General features: G+C 46.6%; 1 protein-coding gene across 2 annotated transcripts in view; it reads left to right on the top strand.

Moving 5' to 3' along the window:
* Nucleotides 1-4,487: 4,487 nt before the first annotated feature.
* The window catches only part of CHSY1 (chondroitin sulfate synthase 1), a 78,234-nt gene continuing 57,798 nt past the window's right edge, over nucleotides 4,488-24,923 (top strand). The window contains exons 1-2 of one of the 2 annotated variants that reach the window (XM_051628589.1): nucleotides 4,488-4,634; nucleotides 17,145-17,640. In XM_051628589.1, coding sequence (XP_051484549.1) covers nucleotides 17,275-17,640 — 366 coding nt within the window. In that variant the 5' untranslated portion in view covers nucleotides 4,488-4,634; nucleotides 17,145-17,274. Of the gene's footprint in view, nucleotides 4,635-7,814; nucleotides 8,081-17,144; nucleotides 17,641-24,923 lie in introns of those variants that run through there. The other variant, XM_051628588.1, reaches the window with a different exon arrangement.

Here is a 24,923-nt window from a genome sequence, read left to right as displayed (position 1 = left end):
AACAGGAGCTTGTTACTAGTGAGTTTTAAAGTTGCCAGGTAATGAAATGGAAAGATGAAGAACCTTTTGTTTTAGAGCCTTGGAGCTGTGCTCAAGTGATTGTAGCAGATTAAGTGAGAAGGTTATTAATGTTCCTATGGAAACAAGTTTTCATTTCCTGGCCTCTGTGTGGTTTGGTATGTAAACTTAAATTTCCATTGTTGCAACATAGGCCAGTGTACGCAACTTCAGGTTTTAATATCTAGTAAGGCAAACAAACAAAAAAGAGGTGAGGAAAGATATTTTCAAGATGTGAGGCTTCTTCATCAGTAAATTGTTATCTTACTCATGCCTCTGGGAACATTTTCCCTTTGTGTTGGGGAAAGAGGCAACACACAGAGGTGTTGTCTTCAAAAAAACACCTGGGAAAGGTTGTTGTCTTAAAGCAGAATTCCTTGTGTTGATAAAATGGTAAGGATGGTTGATTTAATACAGTAAAAACATTTTAAGAAATAAATAAGCAGGTCTGGGCTGAGCATATGCTAGTCTTTCTCTGTATCTCAAGACTTGCTTCTGGCTAGGACTGGGGATGTGGATTTTTGCCCAGTTCTAAGATTTATTAAGACATATCCAGGGAGGTTAAAGTGATTTACATATTTCTGGAAGCTTCAACCTTCTCTCTCCCTTATACATATCTCCCTTACACATATCTTCTTTTTAATCCACAAGTCCCTCAGTTTTTCTTGATCAGACACTTCTAAGCTATTGAACAGGGTGGGAGGAAGAACCTCAGGTTGTAAAACTTCTCTTGTTGGCTCATGACCTGCACAAACAGAGAGAAAGGGTTTTTCTTCTGACTTCAAATGGAAAGCTCTCCTTTGACCACAGACAAGTATGGAGAGGTGGTTGTTTTTTGCTTTACAGCTTAAGAGTGAAGTATGTAGGAGGCATTAGGTGAAAGGGAACTATTTAATAATTCCATTGTTCCTACTTTGGTACGAATTCCCAAGAACTTGAATTATGAAAGATCATATTACAAAGTCTTCAGGAGATTTTTTTTGTTTTCTCCCCACTTACAGCAGTTATGCAAGAAGCCTCTTACTCTACCGATGCAGATGTTCTGGAAATATCTCTATCCAGAAGAAGGCAGCTAACAAACTTAAGAGTTCATACAATGTTATTAAACTGCTGCATAATGTTAGTTATCCTAAGTCAAGCAAGTGTTCAGAGGCACACAAAAAAAATCCTGGAATGATTAGTTGCTCAATAAATGCAACCAGAGTATTTTTCTTTACCTTTCAGATGATTTACATGCTGGAGGAGCAAAGTTTTTTGTTTTCTTTAAATTGCAGATGAGGTCCAGCTTCTGCATAGTTCTCTAAGTATTCATCAGGAGATACTGAGCCCTGGAATTAAAACTGAACCAAAAAACCCAACAAACCCATGTTGTAACCCTCATAAAATTTATTTGGCTTTATTTTTGCCCTTCAAAAGCATTGTGAAATGATGGAAAGCTTTTTAAGAGTGATACTGCATTGCATATCTTGTTGTTTAAACAGAAAGTGTGTTTTTTATACTGGAAATTTTAAATAATGAATAACAGAAGATGGACTTGGGGGAATGAGGGCAAACAGAGAACCTGTCAGCAGAGCTATTCCCAGGTGTTCTGGAATTACCCATGTGCTATTCAAAGATCCACATGAATGAAAATAATTTGCACCCATGTTTGCAAGGAGCTGCTCTCCTAGCAGAGGCTGGATGCAGCTGTGATATGTTAGTACTAACACACAACCTACTGTGTTTCATGCAGGTCTGTACTATATTGACTCAAAACTCGAGGAATTTGGTAGTTCTGCAGTTGCTCTGTGCCCAGCTTGATTTCATCCTTAGACTATGCTGATACCCTGCTCAGGTGTTTGAACTGGATTGGTTTTTCTTGGGTTTGTGTCTTTTTTCCCCTCCCCAGGAAGATGCCTAAGGAGATCATTAGCATTCTGAGAGCTCTCTGAGGGAGGCTGGCATCCCCTCTGGGAGTCTCCTCTAGGTTTCACCAGCAGTGCTGTAGTTAATGGCTGCAGTTCAACCATCCATCAGCTCACATCTCTACATCTGATCCACCCTTTGGACCATTTCTGCTCTTGGACAGGCTAAAAGTGACACCTTGTCAGGGACCATGTTAGCCAAGAGTGGGGCACAGGATGTTTCTGTCCACGTTCTTACTGAACACTGAAATGATACAATTCCCAACTGTAGAAAAAGCCAGTCTCGACTTGGATGGGCTGAAGATTTGAGGGTTTTTTTGTTTTGTTTTTTTTTTTGTCTTCCCCCACTTTTGGAATGAAAACTTGGCTTTTGAAACAGCTCTACAACCACAAAGGAAAAGCACACGGCTGCTGGCTGGGTGGTGTCCTGGCCCCAGTGCACTCTTGTAGCTGATTTTCTTCTGTGTGCATCCAAGCCAGCTGTTCCAAGGCTGACACATGCCCTGCCCATATTCCCAGCTCCAGAGCCAGCGACTTCAAAACCTTCCATCAGTTTTTATGAAACAACTAATGGCTGCAGTGTTTTGGTGGTGAATATATGCAACTAATGGCTGAGTTTTGGTGGTGAATGTATACATTTTCATGGCAGGTTGTGGCTGTGAGGGCTGGCAGGTGTGCAGCTGCTGCTCTTATGTCTATTTTTTTTTTCTGTGATCATTTGTGTTTTGAAGTGGATACTTTGGCAGGGAGCAAGATCTCCACTGATAAATTAATAATTTAATTCCTCCTGTGTTGACCATGGTTTACTGATCAAGATTCTTTCTTGGTTTCAGAGCTGGTACTGTGGGAAACAGTGATGTAGGAATGGCAAGGAAAAGAACTTTAAAAATTATATTTAAAGAGAATGGAAGGAAAATGGATGTACTGGAATTCCTGACCTTCCAAGCTAGTTCTGCTGCTCTGTTGTGTGCATTAAAATGGGGAGCTCTGTTAGGCTGGTCTACAAGATGCACTTTCAGAAAAACCAAACCCAAACCTGGGCCCTAAAGTGTTACTTTATCATGGACTGGAGAGGGGAACATTCTCTGTAAGTTCAGCCAACTGCTCCTTAGGTGCTGTTGCTGCCACTTTGCTGGCTGTTCTGTTTCCTGGGGATATTGCATCTCAACTCTTTTAAATTAATCTTCTAAACTTTTTCAACATTGTTTTGACTGGTCTGGGGGTGGAGTGTTAAAAAGACGTCACCTCCCCTTTGTGGTGCAAAGCTCCAAGGCTTTGATGCACCACGACATCACTGCTCTGGCAGGGGGGTTGGACTAGATGATCTTTCGAGGTCCCTTCCAACCCCTAGGATTCTATGATTCTATGATTCTATGATTCTATGCTGCACTGCAGGGCCGGGCCAGAGGATGGCAATGTTGGTCTGAGTTTCCAGCAACCGGTGACATACTTTGTCTCTTGAACGGGGTATCTTCTGAGTGATTCAGCTGAGAGAAAAGGTTGGGACTGGTCCTGTGGCAGGACCAGAAGAGGATGGGGAGGGGAAAAAAAAAACAGCAAAAAAAAAAAAAAGTGGGTGCTGGAGCTGGGGAAGGAGTTTCTGCATCATTTGGGAAAATACAACAGTGCTGGAAATACTGTGACAGAGACAAATGCTGCTGGTTGCCCAGCTAGATTTTTTCCACCGTGAGTCTGTTACCTTGAATATATGAAGTATGCTCATTTTCCACTGCCTGGGTAGCTTTTAAAGTATCAGTTTTAAGTACTGGAACATTAATAATTAAAGTTTCATTTGGGAAGTGGTTCACTTCTTTAACTGGTATTTTAAAATATGGTAAGATATATAGAATGTAGAAGGCACATCCTGTAAGTATTAGTGGGCTCACCACTGTGGAAAAACTGGAGATCAAAACTGTTGGGAAAAAGCAGTGGTTATAATGCAAGAGAGTCCCTCTTTCCTCTATAGGGCAGTCCCCTACGTGGAAGAAACTTTTTCCTTTTGGTGTTAAGCTTCTTTATTCCAAAAGGATGGTATCTGTATGCACACAAACCAGCTCACTGCTTCAAGGACTTGGCTTTTTCATTGCTTAAAAATAAGAATACTGTTTTGTTAATCTGATTTTGAGTCTAAACTGTGTGGGCTGGTCAAGTGGGCTCTTGCTGACTGGTCCGGGTGCTAATCCCACTGGAGTGAGTGGGATGGGAGCACGGAGAGACAGCTCACACAACATGCATCCTCTTCAGGTTTTGGAGAACCCTCAGGATATTTCCTCAAGCAGTCCCACACAGAATAGAAAATAGGCTGCATAAAAATAAGTTTATGCTTGTATGCAGTGTCATATGAGAAAAATGCCATGCCTTGTAATGCTCAGTAGCTGTAACATATAGTGTCAACTATTTATTGAGACTAGGAGTAGTATTAACAGGGGAAGGCACTTCAATGTGATTATGCAGTATGACTCTTTCTCTTCCAACGAGATTAAAAACATCCTCTAGGCAGGTGATGGCAGGGTTATAAATGGCAGAACTAAGCTGTGCTCTTTGTGTTTTCCCTTAATTTACCCTCTTTTTTCTCTTTTTTTCCTATAGTGAAAACAGCAGCTGCCCTGTGCAAGAACAGGGGAGGGGGCAGGAGCAGGAAAAGGGGTCCTTGCCCACCTAACACATCTGAACGTGAGTTTGGCATAATAAATGAAACCAAGTGAGGCCCTTTGATGTGCTGAGGGAGGGTGTGTGAGCATTGCAGTGTTCCCAGGTGCTACCCCTGGACATCTGGGCCTCACAGCCAGGGCTCTGATCTTACACGGCAGCGTGAACTCTGAATGTGCCTCCTCTCCAGTTCAAGTCCTGGCACCAGGAGAGCACCCCCTCCTTCTCCTGCCCCTTCCCCAAGGGTTCTCTGCTCACCCCCTGCCCATGGTGAGGTCCAGGACTGTAATAGCTCTGGGAAGTGCAAGGAGGTGGGAAGGTGCCAAGAGAGAACCAGGGGGAGCAGGGATCTAACGCGGAGCGCGCTGCTCCGCCTCATCGTTTCCATGTGTGCTCAAGTCGCATGAAGCTTTCAATTCTGATGACTAACTTCTTTTTTTTCTATGGGAAGAAGCCAACTGACAGCTCCTCAGCCCCAACCCTTCTCTTTTATTGCCTTTTAACTACGCTAGCTCTGCCTTTTCCTGTAATTCATAGGCCACAGTGGCTTTCCCTTGCATCAGGAGATTTTTATTGCTGTTTTGGAGCACGCCGAGAGTTATCCTGTTCCTGCTCACGAACTCGCCACATGTTCCTTTTTTGGAAAGGAGTGGCCTCACTTTTTGTTTTAGCCCGAATGACTGGCAGTGTCCTGTATTGCAGGACCTGATAATCAGGCTTGAGGAGAGAAGCAGAGTTTGACAAGGTCCCTTTTGAAGAAGCTTTTGAAATTGGAGTAAAAGATGCACGTGTGCAGGGGGGTGCAGGCTGAGCACAACCCTGGGCTTTGCAGAAAAGGAGGAGGGCAGCAGTAGTTAGCAATAGTAGAAAAGCATTGCAACTGCTGGGAAGCAGAAGGAAATTACAGTGGTGGTTGGGGGGGGGTGTGTGTGTGTGGAATTTCCCCATATGGAAGGGACAGAAAGTACAGTATAGCAGAAAAGGGATTATTTTAGTAGGGTGAACGGCGGTGGATCATGGTCCCATGTCCTGATCCCTGGAAGAAGGTCCCAGAAGGGTAAATTTGTGCTGGTGGTGTAGGAGCAAATGTGGGGCTTCCTGGCAGGCACAGCCCTGGGTCGGCCCAGTGCTTGGAGCAGGGATGGGATGTTTGGGCAGCCTCTGAGGAGCCCTTTTGGGGATTTTTATTAACCTCTTCTCTGCCTGGGAGCACGCATGAAGCTGTTGCAAAGCTGTTAAGGTTCACAGGAGCTAGTGCTGCACCTGTAACCCTTCCCTGGTGTTTTGCAGCTCTCAAAGGCTCATGGCCTTGGCAACTCTTGGTGCCTTCCAGCTGGCTTTTGCCAAGCCACGGTGCTCCTGTCCTTCCCTGGCTTTCCCCATCTCCTGTCTGTTCCAGTTGGGATTTTTCTTCCTTTCCTTCCCTTTCACCATTTAGTTCTTCTCTTCCTCTTCCCACAAACATACATCTCACTCAATACTTCTGTGTTCTGCCTGTGGGGAAACGAAAGGAGATCTGCTCTTTCCTGTTAATTGCTTGTATTTCTTCTCCAGTTTCTATTTATATCTAAATTTATTTTTGCTTAGTAGCATCAACTGTGGCAGCACTTTCCTCCCGTTCTGCATTGCTCTTGTCATCACAAGAGTTCATCAGTGCTGACCTCTGTTTGAGGACTGCACTATTACAAGAGCAATAAAACCCCCACAAAAGCATTTTTGTCAAGACATACCGAGTTTGTTAGATAAGCAGATTGTGATGCTACCTGCTAGTTCACAGAACTGTGACTGTTACTCTACAAGGGTCATAAAAATCTATCATTAATTTGGTACAGCATCCTCTTTCGCAACAGTTCTTGCCCAAGAGCAGCTGCTGTTATGCCAAGACTTTCTTCTTCTCAGCTCATTGTGGATGACACAATATAAATAACTTATAAAATGGGAAAGACTGGCAACTGGAGATGCAAAAAGTGGGTAGGAAATGGAAGAAACCGTAACGATAAGCAGGATGTCAGTGGGTTGTACTGGATACATTTCTTCTGTTAGGGCTGGAGGTTTTTTTTTTTTCCTGTAAAACATCAAGGGTTTGGGGCTGCAGTATTTGAACCTGAAGCACTCTGTAGATGAAATGCACCTGGAGAGTTAGTGCAGACAAAGGGAAAAAATCTTCACCTGGTACAGCTAACGTCATCACTCTGCTGAGCAGTCGTTACAGCCCCTGGATGAAAATAGACTGACCTATTTCTGGTCAGTTTAATTAGCAAGGTGGGAAAAAGCAGAAATCTGCCTGTGCTTTTGCTCTTCCTGGCACTGGAGCATGTGCAGCACGAATGCACCAGCTCCAGGTGAAACCACTGCTCTGCTGCCCCTCCTGCTCTGTGTGGACCATGGCCGAGGCAGGGCTGGTCTGGGATGTGGGCAGCAGGGAAATGACTGCGGAGATAGGAATGGAGCATTCTGGCTCGGTGTGATCCATGCTGGGTCTGTGCAGGGGTGGGTGATGGGCCTTTGCCTTCCTCTGCCACCAGGCATGGGCACCTGGGGCCCGTCCTGGGTCGGGGTACCAGGCTCCCAGTGCCCTCCCTTCCTGCTCCAAAGGGCTGGAGCCCCAGTTCTGGCTCCTGAGACAGGGGTTACATCTGCTATCCCAGTCCCCAACCCTGGATCCAAATGCCCAGACTCTCTCGGGCTCCTGTCCCGACCTCTAGGTCTGGCCAGCTGGGCTGAGGTTTTGCATCCCCGGGGCTGGGACGCTCGGGTTCCCGTCCCCCGCGCAGAGCTCGGCCAAGATGCCGCTCCCCATCCTGCGGTCCCGCTGCAGGGACGATGCTTTGGGAGCCGGTCCCCGTCTCGGGGGCACCTCCCGGCTCTCCGTCCCCTTTCCCGGGTGGGTTCCGCCTCCACGGAGGCGAGGGGCCGCGGGGGTCCCGGCCGGGCCGCCTCCCTCCCCCAGCCGTGCAGGGGGGGCTGCTCCGCCGCGGCCGGGCGGGGCCACGGGGCGGCAGGGGCCGCACACGGCGCCTGTGCCGAGGGGCAGGGCCGGGGAGGCGGTCGCCCCCTTCCCTTCTCCTCCCTCCCCTCCCCTCCGCTTCCCGTCCCTGCCCCTTCCCCCATGGCGGCGCTGGGCGCCTGGTCGCGGCTGGCGGCGGCGGCGCAGCGCGGGGCGGCGGCGCTGTGAGGAGCCGCGCGGGGCCTGGGCGGGCGGGCATGGCGGGCCGCGGCCGCCGCGCCTGGCTCAGCGTCCTGCTGGGGCTGGTGCTGGGCTTCGTGCTCGCCTCGCGCCTCGTCCTGCCCCGCGCCTCCGAGCTGGCGGCGGCGGCGCGGCCCCGCCGAGCCCGCCCGCAGGGCTGCCGCCCGCCGCCCGCCGCCGCCGCCCCGCCGCGCCGCCCCGGCCCGCCGGCGCAGAGCTTCCTCTTCGTGGGGGTCATGACGGCGCAGAAGTACCTGCGGAGCCGCGCCGTGGCCGCCCACCGGTGAGCGGGCGGGGGTGGGTGGGCTGCGCTGGGTTGGGTTCGGTTCGGTTCGGCCGCGTTCCCTGGGGCTCGGGTCTGCCCGGGTGCGGCTGCCGCGGCTCCTCAGGAGCGGCTGAGCTCGCAGCCCGCGGGCGGGAGGTCTCCCGCGGCGGGGCCCTTGTCGGCGGGATGCCCTCGGAGGCGGGATGCCCCTCGCCGGCCCGGGAACCGCTCGCCTTTTCCCCCGGGGCAGGTACGGCCGAGCGCAGGGTGCCCCGCAGGGCACGCTCAGACCCGCTTCTCCTGACGCCAGCCCGGGCGCCCGGTGCGCTCCCCGGGCGGCCCGGCCGAGGCGGGGCGCGAGGGGGGGAGAGGTGCCCCGAGCTCTCGGCCCCTGCCGGCACAGGTCGGTGGAGACCTGAAGGCTCGAATTGGGTCGCGTCGGTGCTCTGGCGGTCTGGCTGAGCAGGCCGGGACACCCAGGGGTCTCGCCTTCGGGTCAGGCAGCCCCTCCGGTGGGGGGACCCGCACCGGCAGTCGCTGGGGGAGACGCGGTCGTCAAAGACCTTCCCGCGGTGCTTCCACCTGGGGCATGGCTGTGTCACACCGCTGCCGACCGCGGGTGCTGCTGCCGGAGTCGATAGCCTGATAACAATAAAGTTTGGAGACGGCTGTCACCCCTTGGATAGGGAAGAAAAGACCACTGTGCCCGGGCGAGAGTGTGCGCTTAGGAATGAGACCCAGAGAACGCGCCAGGGAACAAAGAGTAAAAATCAGCCTCCGCTCGCCACAGCTCTGGCTACGGCTGGGCCAGGTGGAGAAACAGCTCAAACAGGGAAAGTCTGTTGGGGTGAAATGCTCCAAGCTCCGGGCTGGTGAAGCTGCCGCAGGAACTGGGGTCTCTGAGGCACGTGTCTGTTACCTGGGCACACGTATTTTTGGGGCAGCCTGCGTGCCTCGCGCTGCCTGCCCCTCGCCAGGGCCCGCCGTGCGGTGCCGGTTCGTCGCTGGGCATCGCTGCGAGCACCGCCTGCTGACGGGGCCTCCGTCCGAAGCCTTGGCAGCACCAGAGTCATCCTCTCTTCTGTGAGAGACGTGTCTGCAGCTTTGGAGCAACTCTCAGCTCTGCCGAAGTCTGCTGCTTGCTCTGGCGTTGGCGCCAGCAGGCAGTGCTGGGAGGCTGCGTGGAAAGCCTGCTTGGGAAATCTCAAAGAGTTAAGAGCTAAAATGTCAGCTCGGGTGTATTCCGGCTCCGATTGAGCACTGCACAGCTAGTGCCATCAGAGCAGCAGCCAGAAGCTCTAGGGCAGATCTTTCTCTGGTAAAAGATCCTCTTTAGTCTTGTGCTAGAACATACCCTTCTCCATCTCCTGCCAGCCCAGGTTGAAGAGTGTTTGGCCCTGTTGGCCAGTAAGAGCAGGATGGCCAAACCGTGCATGACAAACTGTCTCCTCCTCCACCTGCTCAACCCGTTTTGGGAAACAGTAGTTCTCTTTATATCTGCATTAAATGCAGTAAAATTACTTAATTTAGGCAATCTGAAACATATTGTTCGCCAACAGCAGTTTAAATGGAAACTTAATTCCTTCTTTCAGCAGCAGACCTGTAATTAAGTTACAGAGGGTGTGTGATTGATGCTTTGAAATGGGTGAAAGAATCTATTTCTTCAGGGTTATGTTCTCTCCTTCACTGTGTGGGATGGAGCATTTTGGATTGCAAATCTCATGAGCCATGTAATTTCCATTTACATGCAGAAAGGCTGGAGTCAGGCTGGGACATCAGGTAACGGATTTTTATGGCAGAATGGTTTGTCTAGCATCCATCAGATTTTGTGTCAAGAATTTAAGAAAGAGAAGTTTATCACAGCGTTGTCCAGAGATGTGTTTTACTTGTGGAGCGTTTTCACTTTGCTGGTAGGGAAGGGATTCTCATCCCTGGCTTTGCCCACACTTGCTGAACTGTCCTGTGCCATGGGAGAGCTGGGTTTACAGAACCAGATCGGCAACATGTGCACGCGCACACAAAACCATGGAAAACTTAGGAAATCCAGATAATGGAATTGGGCTCCTTCAGCCCTCAGAAGGAGGGTTGAGTATCATCTTTTACTGCCCTGCTATTTTGGTTTAACCTCTAGAGATGGTGTCCACTCTTGGAAGGGATGAATAAAGAGACTTCTTGACGTTGCGGTAGGGCTGGATGTGTTTTTCTCCCCCTCTGTTGCTAAAAGAAATGAGCTAATGTCCTAGTGACAGGAAGACATCTTTGGGGGACGGTAGGGAAGCGGGAGAGAGGAAGACAAACCTGAAATGCTAAATGGCTTTTGATTGCCATGAAGTACTCAAGCAGACAATTGGTGGGATTACTACATTGACAAAGCATCCTGGTGAGCTGAATCGCTGGCACCGCCAGTGAAATGGGAAGCTGCTAGCAAGGCATTCCCGGGGTGGCAGCGTGTGCAGAGCCTTGATACCACACTAGCCAGAGCTGAAAGGAATTAGGGATTCAGAGGCTGAATACCTCCAAATTGCTGTGGCTCAAAGGCCATTTACAGACACAACTAAAAGGGACAGGGGCGGAAAGCATTTGCTGATCCTTGCTGCTGTGAATCCAGATAGGGTCTAACAAGAGGGGAAGCAATCCACTTCCTGAACATCAATCATGAGCAAAATGACCACTGCAAGGCAAAACGGGCCTGCTGGATTTTCAGGAGACGCCAGCTCTTTGAAACAGTTGTGCTTTTGTAGTCTGCGAGACAGAGAATAAGCTTTAGATCTACAGGTTTTTGGAGGGCAGATTTGTAGCTTCAGCAGTTATTGCGTCTGACAGCCAGGTTAGCAGAGCTTCCCTCCCAGTAGGCTGGTGAAGTGCAGCAGCAGAAACTGCGGTGTCACATCAAAGGACAAGAAATGGTCAGGAAGAGAGCCGTGCAGGAAGGAGTTAAGGAATGGCTGGGGTTCAGGGAAAGTGCAGCAGTATGTGCTAATGGTTTTGCAGTTGAGGGGAGTTGTCCTAAAAGAGCTGCAGGAAGGAGAGAGGATGGGAATAAGCAGTCTCCCAGAAGATTTAAGTCTGCTGTCTCAGGAACAGAAATATCAGGCAGTGAAGTCTTTTTTTTCTTCCCCATTTTTTTTCTTTTTTTCTGCATAGCAACGAGATTTCCCAGGAAACGTGGCAGGAGAGCAGTGTGAATGCAGTTAATGGCGAGATGTCTGAGGCTGGCCTTTGGCAGTATCTCTGCAGGAACACAGCCCCAGTACTTCTTAGTTTGGCACAGTCTCCACTGCACCTTGAAGTGCCACGAGGACCATGAGTGATGCCGGGGCTCGTGCTGAGCCCTCCTGCTCCCGCAGCAGAAGGATGCCCTTCAAGAGGCTCCATTTCCAATATGCTGCCACACTGCTCGTGGTAGCTTATAGGAAACAGACTGCATTGGAATCTAAATACCTGAGTGCTTGGGAAAGCTTAAGTGAAAGGCAGCCAGAGGGATTTGGGGTTTAAAGGAGTTTGTATTATCTGTCTAAGCCTGCACTAGCTGCTGCAGAAGTGTAATACAAAACAGATTTTTTTGCTTCTTTTAGATTCAGAGCCTAGGTTCAGGCAGTTGGGTGGTATTTGGTTTTGATCCTTTCTAGTTGCCAGGTTGAGGTAGCACAATGGATTGCAGGGTGTGCACACTTACATCGTGGCAGGGGGTCGTGTGAAGGGGCTTTAAATATCGTGACAGCACATACACGTTTTGCCCAACAGATTGACCAAACCGCAGTGTTGCAGTAGTGAGAACTCTGTGTGTCTTAGTCCTGTATTCTTTAGCAGAAGCATGACATACTCAGCAACTTCTAGCAGTAACTAGGTGCCTAAAAATTGTGAGAATGTGTAAGGAACAATTTGAAAAAAAAAATGCAGTGAGAGCAGCTGGCAGGTGCGCATAAGGGATGAGGAGAAACAGAGTCACCTACATACCCCGAAATAACCACATGGTCCAAACCTCTGGCACACTTGGGCTTTGGTCTCAGTCTGACCCCCTGAGTATCTGTGTGCCTATGGGTGATGGATCTATTTGTCCCTGTTTCCACGAGGAAGGTGGATGGATATCCATGCACAGAAAATTGGCAGCAGTTTAACTTGGAGGAGTTTAATTCAAAGGACTTTAAGGTGCTGTGGAAGCTGCTTGGGTTCTCCATTAAAGCTAGATGCCACACTGTCCTGTAAAAATTTCAAGGAACCTCGCCCTCAAAATCTGAATTCTGTAATGCAGATCTTAACTGACAAGCTCTTTTAAACATATCTGGAAATTCTGAAAACTGGCCTGTTTTTCTGACCTCCCATGATGGTCATCTGCAGTACCACGTGCAGAAGCAACATCCTGGTTTCCATGCTTGGTTCTCCTGGTTAAGCTGTGGTTCATTGCTTCCCCTGTAGCAAACATTGCTGGAAAGATGGGACCTTGAAGGGAACACCTGAGCACAGCCAGCCCTAAGTCAATGTGCAGCTTAGCTAAACCATGAATTTGAGAAGTCAGTCTTTTAGGTCTGTTATCTTGCTGAGTTCTTCACAAATTATTATTTCCTTCAGCATAATTATACCAGATGAGCGTTTCTCAAAACTAAATGGTTTCTCTCATCTCCTCTAAGGGAGGTTCCCAAGCTGAAGGAAAAAAAAAAAAAAAAGAAATAATAAATTTTTTGTAATCGTCTCCGATTTGGGTCTCTACAAAGGGAGCACTGTCTGCATAACGCTGCTGACTGTGCTTCTGCTGAGCCTGCAGGGCTGGTAACAAAGCAAGGTAATGCAAATAAATAATAAATACTGGAAACTGAAGATAAAACACTCCAGATCTGTGCTCCTCCTGCTCTGAGCTATTCTTTTTGAATATTTATTTATACATGAGGAAATTACTTACGGCATCATTTGGTGACTGTAGTAGTGGTCACTTTTTAGAAAACACTGGGGGTTTTTAGCACTCTTTGTGCACACAGTTTTGTGTACTGCATGAATACCTGTACAAGGTGAGACAAAGTCTTTGCACCCAGTTTGCTCGGGTTCGGGTGCACGCGGGGCACCTCGAGCGCAAAACTGCTAAAGGGATGATAAATTTGGTGATAAAATTGTTCTTAATAGCCACCAATATTGGAGCACTCCTAACTAAGAGGTTTATTTTAAGGAAACATTACTTACATTTGCTATGTATCAGCTTGTTTAAATGGCACTTTGGTTCACTGTGAACGCTGGCTTCTGGTTTGTGGAGCCCCGTGCACTGAGAGAAACCAGGTCGCACCCCCTGGTGCGTGTTTTCAGTGCTGCCCTGGGGGAAGGTAACGGAGAGCCTTGCTGTCCTGATTCATGCTCATCCTCCTCTTTAACCCAGCAGATTCAGATTACACGGAGGAGATAAGGTTGGGATCTGTCAGAGCAGTTCAGTTGCTGAGTTTTTCAATGACTGGTTCAGCGCAAGTATCAGTTGTTCCAAACCTGATCTTTCCCTCTGGACAGTCGAGACAGCTGTAAGCTGGCTGAGGCCACCAGCGATCACCACAGGGCAGGTGATCTCTGCAGGCATAGATTCAGGAGCCTGTAGCAGAAATTTTGGGATCACGTTTCCTTTAAACAGCTGAGGGTGATGGGGAGGCCTCATGTAGGGGAAGGAAGGTGTCACGTTTTGCTAAAAATATTTTCCTTTGTTATCTTATTATCAAAATACAGTTCATTTGCAGCTACAATCTACAAGTCATGCTAGAGAAGCCTTGACTGGGAAAGCAATGTCAGCTGGTGGGAGTGGGTGCTAGTGGGGCCACAGGAACAGGAAGGTGTTGAAACAAGAGCTCTGTGTCTGAGGAGCCAAAGGGGTCGGGTTGCTGCCCATAACCTGAGAGCAGGCATGGTAAACTCTACTGGAGATGGGAAGAGGGGGAAGGAAACATAGCTGTTAACACACTCATCTACAGAATCGCTTGTGACTGAGACAGGTCAGATTCTTTGCAGTGTCAGATAAAAAAATTAAACGTAGCTTCAATCAGAATTCATCCCTGCATTTAGCAGTCCTTGGTTCTGCTGATAGCCAGGGTCAGAAAGAAGCAGTTACAGTTGATCTTAACAGTCTGTGGTTTGGCTTCTTTGCCTGGGTGCAACATGTTTCCTGAGCAGACTGTTCTGTCTTCTCTCCCCAAAAAGTGGCTGTGTGGAGCAGCGAGCTGTGGCTTAGTCGTAAGGAGCAGCACATGGTGACTTGCATTGTTTCAGCCTCTACTGAGCAGCTCTGGCATTGACACAGACACTCAAGCAATTTTTGGTGTGGGAGCGTATTTTGTCTGTCTGAGTTCAAACAAACACTCAAAGCCACAGTTACAAACGACAGGGCGAGTCTCTCACCGAAGAATCGCGTTGTCGCAGGAAATGAACAAAGGCTTAGTCAAGCTGTGCTTGGGGCATGGTTGACGTGAGATCCCAAGGCTGAAGTAACGTTGTGGTGCTGATCCAAGTTACACAACGATCCTTGGATTGTGGTTGTCGTTAGGGCATGGTCTTTCTGTGTGTGTTGTGCCCCCCATGTATGCAGGGATATGTCTCTAGTTTACTCCTGTTTTAATATGAAACTTAAATATGGCCCAGATCCATGAGAAGATGGGGTGAAGCTGAGCTGAGGGGTTTAATGCAACATGAGGACTGAAAATCAAACATACCAGGGTTTGGATGTACAAACATTTTGTTCTCTTGCCATTGAATGGGAACTCTTCTCCTTGCAGTACTTAGGGGGGGTCCTGAAGTGGGGGAACCTGGTTGGAAAGCAGGGAGTCAGTTTAAACTGGGAGGGAACAGAAGAGGTGGTGGGGAAAAAAAAAAAAAAAAGAGAGAAAAGAAAAAAGAAAGAGTTGAAGACATGTCCTCAAGGGTCCAGAGAGGAAGTTAATCTTGGAGTGGTAGAACATGTCTTGCATTGTCCATAGTTTATAATCATTACAAAGGCAGATCTTTAAGGATATAGAGAACAAGTCTGAAAATTCATTGTTTGTTTTTGAATAAAAAAGAAATTGAATTAATAAGCAGAAATTTCCACAAGACTTCAGCTTATAACTTCACCTGGTGATTGTCTGGAAAAGTGTCCTGCGTCCACCCAAAGCTGTGTTGGGAATGAGTCACAGTGGATGAGATGAGCTGCATTTCTCAGTAGCTTATTTTGCCTTTTATTTCTATGAGATTAAAATTGGAGTGCAGCAATTACCTTTAATGAAGAAGTCTTTTAAACTTTGATTAGGAGTTGTTACAGGAGGAGCAATTTACTGTGTAGTCTTTTCATTCAAGATTTGTATGTGAAGTGTAGGTGTCAGAAAATATAAACAGTGGAACTTCCTTAATAGTTAGTGAAAGTTCAAGATACGGGCATGTCTCATTTTTAAACAGGCAGTTTTCAGTGCTTCAACAGGATGTGACTTCATGGCCACTTGTACTGTGCATTAATTGCACCATGATGATTAAAGGCCTCACCACCTCTGTTGTGAAGTCAACAGGAATGTTTCCACTGGCTTCACTCCGTGCTCCTCTGGGAAGCTGGGATCTAAGCTTTTCATCCGAAACCCTACCCATGGCAGTAAGAAATCCAGAAGACAAAGCTTTTAAAGTAATTGGGTGATACTCATTACACAAAGCTGAATTCGTGTGTTAAGTGTTAAGGTGTCGAAGCTGATGTGTCGTTAGTACTAATTAAATACCTTTGCATTGCCCAGCAGAACTTAGGAAATAAGTCTTCTGAAATACTTTTACATTTCACACTTTGTTGGTTGCTAATTCAGGAGATTTCGTATTTCAGATGGTCTGTGCTGCCCAAAATCTGCTCTTCTTTTGGGAAGAAACCTAAAGGTGACAGTGACAAGGGAATACTGCGTCCTTTACCTTGAGAGTGTTCTCACATTCAGCTGTGAATATGGGTTATATTCAGAGCACAGTTGCCAAACACTATTAGGAAATATTCTCTTCCTATACAAAAAGGGAGAAGCCCTGTTCATTTACCAATGAAAATAGGTTTCTGTGAAGGATATGGAAGGGTATTGCTTTTTCCAAGGTAGAATTTGAGAAAATGTTTCTGAAAGCTTAAAATTCATAATTTTTAGGGCAAGGCTGTAACAGTTGCTTGATTGAAAATCCTCTCTTCTGCAGTCTGCCTTGAGGAATCATCCTACGTCTCTTCCTGCAGTATAAGTGACCCAGTTTGCCCACGCAGATGGGTTGGATTTGGCAGAGAGAAGCATGGAAGGTGTGGAGCAGATGTCACTGCTGTGCTGCTTCATGCAGAAGAGGCTCCTCTTTTGTGATGTTCCTCTCTACTAAAATCTGGTCTGAAGTGTGCAGAAAGCTGCTGGAGGTGCTGGTGCAGGTGGCAGCAGGTCGACTGTTGGGATTAGGTGTTTTGCATACATCTCTTAGGATTACATTTTTCTAGTCCTCTGCTGGTTTGGGCAGACATTTGAGGTTAGTTTTGCTACCATGCTCTCTGCTTCTCCAGCTGTTGCCAACAGGCAGGAGCATTTTACTTCTGTCAGAGCCCTACCTGCTTCTCCGCATAGTGTCTTCAGAAGGTGCCATTTGGTTGGTTTCCCACAGGATACTGATTCCTCAAGTTCATGTGAAATTTGCATCTGTTTACTCTTTGGAAGTCAGTACTTCTGAATGCACATTTGAGCTTTTTGAGGGGCTTAGGGGGGTTGGGTGGTGGATATGATGCTGAGTAACTTGCAGGAAAACCATGGAGGCATTAAATCCAGTTGTCTGTGAATTATTTGTCCGTCTTGGCTTCACTCTTTACCTTGTGACCAATAGGTGTTGGGCCAGTACTGAGTGTGCTTAAGGAAGCCTGCTTGCCACTAGTGAACTACTGCTGTTGAGTTGTTTTTCTGTCAGATAGACATGAAGAGATGATACTCACATATTTATCGTGCCAGAATTTGTGTTACACCTGTTGCTCTGTGTGCCCTGTCAATGGCCTTGTTTCCCTGGGAAAAAAAGAAAATTGGTAAATCTGGGTGGTCTATGATAGCAGTCGCTGCCTGCCTTGGTTTGTATACTTAATTAGTCCTTATTGTCTTTTTCAATCTAGAACATGGTCCAAAACCATTCCTGGCAAGGTTGAATTCTTCTCCAGCGAGGGTTCAGACACGTCCATTCCCATCCCCATCGTGCCGCTTCCAGGTGTAGATGACTCCTACCCCCCCCAGAAGAAATCCTTCATGATGCTGAAATACATGCATGACCACTACTTGGACAAATACGAATGGTTTATGAGAGCTGATGACGATGTTTACATCAAAGGGGACAAACTGGAGAACTTCCTCAGGAGCTTGAACAGCAGCGAGCCCCTCTTTCTTGGGCAGACTGGCCTGGGCACCACAGAGGAGATGGGGAAGCTGGCGCTGGAACCAGGCGAGAACTTCTGCATGGGGGGACCAGGAGTGATCATGAGCCGGGAAGTCCTGCGGAGAATGGTGCCCCACATTGGCGAGTGCCTGCGAGAGATGTACACCACCCATGAGGACGTGGAAGTGGGAAGATGTGTACGGAGGTTTGCGGGAGTGCAGTGCGTGTGGTCCTACGAGGTAAGGACGAGGGCATGGAGGATGAGGTGTGTGTTGTGGGCCAGGTGGAGGAGAGGGTGGGAGAGGGTGCTTCTTCTGCCCGGGCTCTTTGAAGTGAGTGGTGGGTGTTATGGACTGTCTGACTGAAAACACCTGCTGGGCTTGAGCTGCAGTTTCTCCTCTAATACCAGAAAAAATGCTGGTGGGTCTGTCTTAGAAATAAGAGAGAAATTGAGAGCAAAAGAGAGGGTGAACAGTTTGTGTTTTTCCACAAACACGTATGACTTGTATGCAACTGTTGGTTTGTCCTTTTATGAGATGTGGTAAAGAGGGAGGTTCCTCTGCCCATGTGATGTGGAGCTGTGGTCACGGATGATGACAGATACTGCTGCTGACCTGCTCTTTCACCAGCAAAAACTTGGGTTAAACGTTTGATACTGAATTTGTGTCCCCAAAAACTGTTGCTTTGTTTCAGTCCACAGTTCAGTGGCGGGAAAGCCTCTGAGGAAAGGGAGTGAGTTTTCCAGCTGCAGTAATTCATTCATATCTTTTGTGCATAAAGACTTTCTGGACTAACAGTGGCTCTCCACATTCCCTGTTTACAGATCTAGAGCTAGTTTATGTATTGCCAGCATCGTGGTTGGCCCTTCATAAGGAATCAGTAACTTTTCCCACAGTTTTCAGCAGCATAAAATTTTTACTCTAGACTTTCTGAGTTGAGATAACTTTTGGTGTGTTTGATACAACTTTTTGGTTGTATCAAATGCCATGTGGCATTTGATAACTTACTGAAGGTCAGAATTTTGGTCCTACTGAAACTGGCAAGCACCTTAATTCAATATGATTACATTTTTGCTTGAAATAGGTAACGATAGCACACAACTGCCCTAGGAATGCTGTCCAACAGAATTAGATTGGGCTTTTCTCAAAATCAGTTTTGTTGGATCAGATTCTGTTAAGTTATCTGTGGTGCTGCATTCTCCCAAGTGAGGCACTTAAAAATGGTTTGTGTGAAGTGTATATACACTGCAAGATGTTCAGAAGTAACCCGAGTGTGAGATGTTAAGAATCAGCTGTTTTGGAGCAAGGGAAGAGTTTTGGCTTCTGCAAGGAATAGATCCACTCTCATTTAGTTGAAGCTTTTCAATTTAAAAACCTGTCATTTTTTTCTTTTTTTCTTTTTTTTCGTGATCTTGCCCTCTCATTGCCCAGACAAATAGATTAAATGTGCCTGGTATTTTATTTAAGATAAAGCAATAGCTGTGTGAAATAACACAGCTGTTGTAACATCTATGTTAGGAAAGCTTGTTGTAAAAGTGACATTTTCCATGTCTTGTACGTTCATGAACGTCAAGTAACAGGCCACTGTAAGTGAAATGTAAAGCGTTGTGTTTCAGAGAGCTTCTGTCAGAGCAGAAGGTTTATCTGTGCCTGGTCTGCTGGGGCACAGCCACCACATTCTTCACGATTCCTGTTGAAAGGGAAGGAGCAACAGCACGAGGCTCAGCAAACAAAATGGCTCCGGCCTCAGAAAATCCACACCTCAGACTTCTCCTTGGGTTCCTGTACTTCCTATTCTGGAGAGTCTCAAGCAGCAGCAGGAACGAGGAGCCCAGGTCTTTGATTACATCACCCCCAGCTCTTTGGTTTTCATTCTTAGCGTCTCACATGGAAGCCCTGCCAGACCTCAGTGCGGGTGGTTTTTTTTCCCTGCACTGTTCTTGTGGTGGGCTCTGTGCCCAGAGTCGTTTTACTCATCTCCATGACTGTCACTGCCCCTTTTCTCTGATATTAGGATCCCACAATGTCTTTACTGTGCTGCTCGTCTTCCTTGGCTCTTGCTCTGGTGTTGTGCCCAAATGCATCTCCAGGCCTGGGTCTGTGTTTTTTTCTGCTCACAGCAGTCTGTCTCAAAACCCTTTTCCCCCCCCGCCTTCCTGTCTTTCAGTCACTTTGCTGCTCTCTGCAGTGCCTCTCAGACCACTTCATTAGTGGCACCGGTTATTGCCCATTTCAAGACTTGCAAAGATTTGTTCATGCTCTTCCTGCTGTCAGGAGCTTTTCAGCAAATACAGTAAAAGAATTGACACCATGATTCTTTGGACTTCCTGTTTCATCTCACCCCAGCAGTGTGTGCAAGCTCGAGGAGAACTGAAGCTCCCTGGGCTCCGAATAGCTTTGTCTGATGTACCCAGGCTGCTGCTTCAGGAGTAGTTTGCAGCCCAGGATGGGTTTTGAGCACCTGTGACCAGGCTTGTAGCTGTTGCCTTACTTGAGACAGGTCAAGTGAGTCACAGATGAGACATGTATCTCAAAGAGTAAGTTCTTTATGGCAAGGATCATCAGCATTGTACAAACAAAACCAAGACACTTACTGCTATTTGACAAATAGCTGTAAAACTCAGTCCTCTATAGGGTGGAGCAGCCAAAGCTGTGGATTTTATGCAGTAAATTGGAAGAAAAAAAATCATGAAAAGAGAAGCTGTGAAACCTCTGAAGGGTACAGATGGGAGCTGGACAGTTTATGAAACCTTGCAGACTTCAGTCCTTCTCATGAAGAGGACAAAAGGCTTGTAGTCAACTTGCTAGGAAGTGATTCTGCATTTCTAGTGAGTATTGGTATTTTGTGCTTCTGACACACTGATGGGTGTTTTTCTCAGAAAATGTTTACGTATTAAAGTCTCCTTCCTTCTCTTGTTTCCTCCCACCAGTGGTTCCTCTCATTTGTCTTACGTGGATCTCAGAGACACGCTAGGTTGTTTTTTTTCCTGCACTGCCGTGTGGTGCCAGGTGTGGTCTTGGTTATTCAGACTGAGAAAGGTTTTGGCTGTGATGACAAGCAGTCTCATTTGTGATGTAAACGATTCCATCGTACTGTTGATCTCAATTTTCATTTTCAGTCTAATGTTTCCTTTAAATGCATCTGAGTTACGAAGCCATCGCTCTGTAGCTTAGTGTTGTTTCAGCCTTGTTTTTTAGCTGCTGCTGAGTATTGTTCTAATTTGTGTTTACCCTCATCTTAAGACCACTGGTAACTTTAATAAAAGCTGCTGGTAGCTACTAGCAGCCGGGACAGTTCTAATACATATCCCATTAATTTCTTCAGCAGTAAACCCCTTCTGGCACACATTGCTTTCAGGTGATACTGCTTCATGTCCTACAGTCCAATAGCAACACTGGATCCACTGGAGGACCTCATGCTGCCTCAGACTGCTGGTGCAAATGCCCAGATGTTTTGTCTGTTTTTCTTCTGTTCTGACTGAAATAGTGGAAGAAATTGGTAAGAAGCAGTGAGTGTGTCTATGTGGAGAGGGCTGTGCTTTCCTTCAGACCAGCAACAAGTACTTTTTAATGTCCTGAAGTGTGATGGGATTTTTTATAATATACATGGAAAAAGAAGCTGTGACAAAGGGAACAATCACATCAGGTAACATGAACATCAAGTAAGAGTGGGTCCAATCTCTTGGACGTTGACAAGAGGAAAAAGTAGGGCAGTGGTGACTAGCAGGGGGCTTCTGGGACTGAGGGGATTTGAATTAACATTTTGTGTGGTCTTTCATCTGGAGTAATTGAAGATAATTGCTACTCTGAAATTCGCTGAAGTTAGGAAAGCCCTTAAAGTGCATGTTAGATCTGCCCAGGACCTCAGCAGTGCCTGAACTTATCATGTCTGCAGTCAACTCTCCCATGGGCAAAATTGAAGTTTATTGTTTTCTGTAAGACAGCCAGAAGTAAAAAAAAAAAAAAATATATATATAAAAATCCTGCAGTGATTGATTGGAGCTGAAATACTGGGGAGAGATGCTACTGTAACTGGTAATGTGAAGCTCCCTTGCTTTATCCTCTGTGAAAGAACTTGCACTCCAGGCAGCAAATGTGCGACTCAACATGTCTTTGTGGTGGGAGCATCCAGCTACACTTCTGAAATCAGACACTCTTAATATTGTCCCAGCTTCAAAGCTTAGAAACTTGGCAAACCCTGACAGTAGGCGATGTTTGTATCTCGTTTTGTGTGTGTAGCCTGTTGCATGTCTTCATTCAAGAAACTTAGAATAGAAATTGTGTGCATGTGTATAAGAGGGAGGATGCAAGCATGGCTGGTGTCTTATGGTGAATGTTTATAAATCATCTTTTCTTAAGCACAAAATTTTATCTTTGAAACACTTCAGAGATGTCTTGTTGGCTTCAGAGTAAGTTGGAAGTGGGTGGGCCCATCCGCTCTGGGGGTGGATGGAGATTAACCTTCATGAAGGTAATGAGGAATAGTATTTTGTCAGAGGACACGTGGGAAAGACTAGAGAAGAGCATTATCTGGGCAGGGAAGGTGATGCATGGGGCTCAGCGTAAGAGTAAAATACGTGACTGTTGTGACAGAGAGTCTGTGACAACAGTGGGGAGGCAGTGCAGCGTGACCACTGTGGTCTAATTTTAGTAGCAGTGTTTGCTGAGGAGGAGGGCATAGAGGTCAAAGGAGAGAGTGAAAGCTGCAGTTTTGGTTTGTGAAACCAAGGTGTGGGGTTGGAGGGTTTAGAATAGGAGACAGAGATCTCAGATCTGCACCCAAGTCTCTTTTCACCTAGATCTTTCACTTCAGAAAATAATTAAACATTTGAGAACCAAACACTTCAGAGAAGGAAAAATAACTTGACATCACTAAGTCTTTTCTGATTGACTTTTGAACTCAGGTTGTTAAAGGGTTTTTGTTTGTTCAAGAACCACTTTGTATATAGCGCCAAATGTTGTCCCCAAGTCACTTGAGTCTGGATCTTGCTGATTTTCTGCTGGCCATCATTTTAGAAGAGGAAGGCTGCGTGATTTGTGCTTACACATAGATGCATTTCCAGGCTGTAGAGACACTGCAACTGACCTAGTTTTTGTGAGCACACAATTAATTTTTCCCTAGTTAGCTGGATGACTTGATCTAAAGCCCAAGCCAAGGGAGGGCTGCTGAAAGGGGGACATTGGTGGGGTTGTGAGGACTCTAAGGAAGCTTCATCCATGAATCCAGCAAGCAGAACTATTGCTTTTTTCCCTGTTGTTGTCTCAAAGTGCAGTGGTTAGAAATTATGATCCGTGCAGCCTGTTGAGTTTAGGGAGCCATCAGGATTAGTTGTTATCTTGAGGACAAGTCAGGAAAGGCTAATCCTTCATTGCATGGCAGGACAAAGAGCTCTAATAAAATAGCTCATCATCCCAGTTTCTTAATTGAGACAGAGGACTGGAGGATTTGAGTTGGTTCTGTTGAGCAGGAATAGGGATAGGCAGGGGGAGGTGAGTCTGAGACCAGAAGCTTTCTAATGTGTTTTTCCCTTCTGAACTGAGACAAAAGCTGTTCCTCTTTTGCAGGGTGGAGTCTTACTTTACGTCTTGCTGGAGCTGTGAGACTCTGTCCCTGGAGGACATGATGCTGTGCTGTGATCAGAGCTGCCTCTTGTAGGTGAATCCCACCTGACTGGAGACCTTGGAAGGACACAGTTAAATTCCAAACCTAGTCAATATAAAACCCAGTAATAACTGTGTAGTCAGTTATCTCCTGAGTCAGTTATGTCTGACCAAACTTTGAGTTGGCAAATTCCCTTTTTAATTTTATGTAGTGCTTACCTTTGCGTATAAAAGACAAGGGTGGGACAATAGAGCAACCCACCTTCATGGCTACCTCTGTATAAACAGAATCTCTATGAAATGTCCCATATGACCAGACAGTAAAAAAAAAAAAAAGAAAAAGAGAAATTATCTTTCTCAGCTGAAGTGAACATCAAGTATCTTCAACAGGGGCTGTTGTTATGGGAGGTTTTAGCTGATCTATATGTGGAGAGTTAACTGTGACCTGGATGTTTTGGGGTGGAGGGTTAATTGTGTAAATTTGGAGAGAATATTTGCTTTTCTCCCCTCAATCTATTAAAGTCAACTTTTGGGCATAGTTTAAAGTGCCAGCAGCAGGATGGTGTCAGAGCCTGTAAGCATGGGAGAGAAAAGCCAGACTCGTTTGGTGTTGGGAAATAGAAATGAAGTGCTGATGTGGGGAAGGGGCTTAATATAAACTAGCTGAGGTCACCCAAGGGAGAGCAGCTCAAATGCTTTCAGTGCTAGCTGCGTTATGCTTGAGTATGGTGTTTTGAGAAGTATTTGGATTTTTAAGATAAAAACAGTTGCATTATTGCAGAGAAGAAACAAAAGGATGGATATGATGAGTTTTGATGTAGTATCTGTTACTTTTATAAAAAAAATAAAACTAGTGTTAAGCATAATTTTCTTTTGAACTTTGAGTGAGCACAGATCAATATCCAGAGTTACTCTGGACTGTCTGCAGTCACTGGTCTGCTGGGAGATACTGCTGAAAAGAGCTGTTAACACCAGATGACTCCTCACCTAGCCCAGAACTGCCAATTCCTCTTTTGCTTCCCAGTTGCCTACTCCTAAAGTCACTGTCCTTGATGGGCTGTATGGTCTCTAGGTGCTGACAAGGCAAAAGGTGACATCCAGTGTGCTGCTGGGTTTCTTTTTTTATAGCTTGCAGCTCCAATAACTAATGAGAATTGTGTGTGTTGAGTCTTCCCAAGTGCACTTAGTGGATGTCAGTAAGGAGCTTGGCTTTTCAGGCTGTGGTGGCAGAACCATTGCTCGTGAATGAGCAGGGGAGATGCAGGTTGACAACCTGCAGTGCCCAGTCCTTGCAGCAGGCAAGTAGCAGTTTAACTTGGGGCTCTGCAGTGTTATCTGGTGGTTCTGTGGATGGTGTGAGGATGGAATCTGACTGCATGAAGGATTAATTGTCTGGGATTTGTCTAACCTCATTTCCTGTAGACACCTCCTGGCTGAAGAGCTGCTGCTGCTGTTTTGTGTTCTAAAACCATCAGATTTGGAACAGAGAATTTAGTTCTACTTTGCTAGACTGTTGCATCGTCCTTAATTGATCCTTACAATGCTTAAAACATTTTAGCACTAATTTCCTGTGTTAAAAGCTTATCTGGACTCCTGGTGGTGTGAACTTTCATGGTTATCAGCTGGAGACCTCTTAAAATCTTGCCAGAAATCCTGATTGCCTGAAGGGTGGGGATTATTTTCCTGCATGCCTGGACCAAAATGACCTTTATGTGTCACAAAGAAGTTGGGAACATAATTGGAAGGGTTTGGGGAACTAACTGCTTTTGCTTTCTTAAATACTGAAGTTTCAGACCGAAAGTGTGTTTGGGAATCCTTGCAGAACTGAGAGTCAAATTCTGGTTATTTCTGGTTAATTTCTTACATAAAAGTGAATTTTTGCTGATGTCTTCAGTGAAAGTAAGTTAGTTGTCAGTGGTTCC

The sequence above is a fragment of the Apus apus genome, chromosome 10, assembly GCF_020740795.1.
Source record: "Apus apus isolate bApuApu2 chromosome 10, bApuApu2.pri.cur, whole genome shotgun sequence".
NCBI lineage: Eukaryota > Metazoa > Chordata > Aves > Apodiformes > Apodidae > Apus > Apus apus.
Note: the sequence above shows the minus strand (reverse complement) of the source record. Positions and strands in the feature narration are given on the sequence as shown.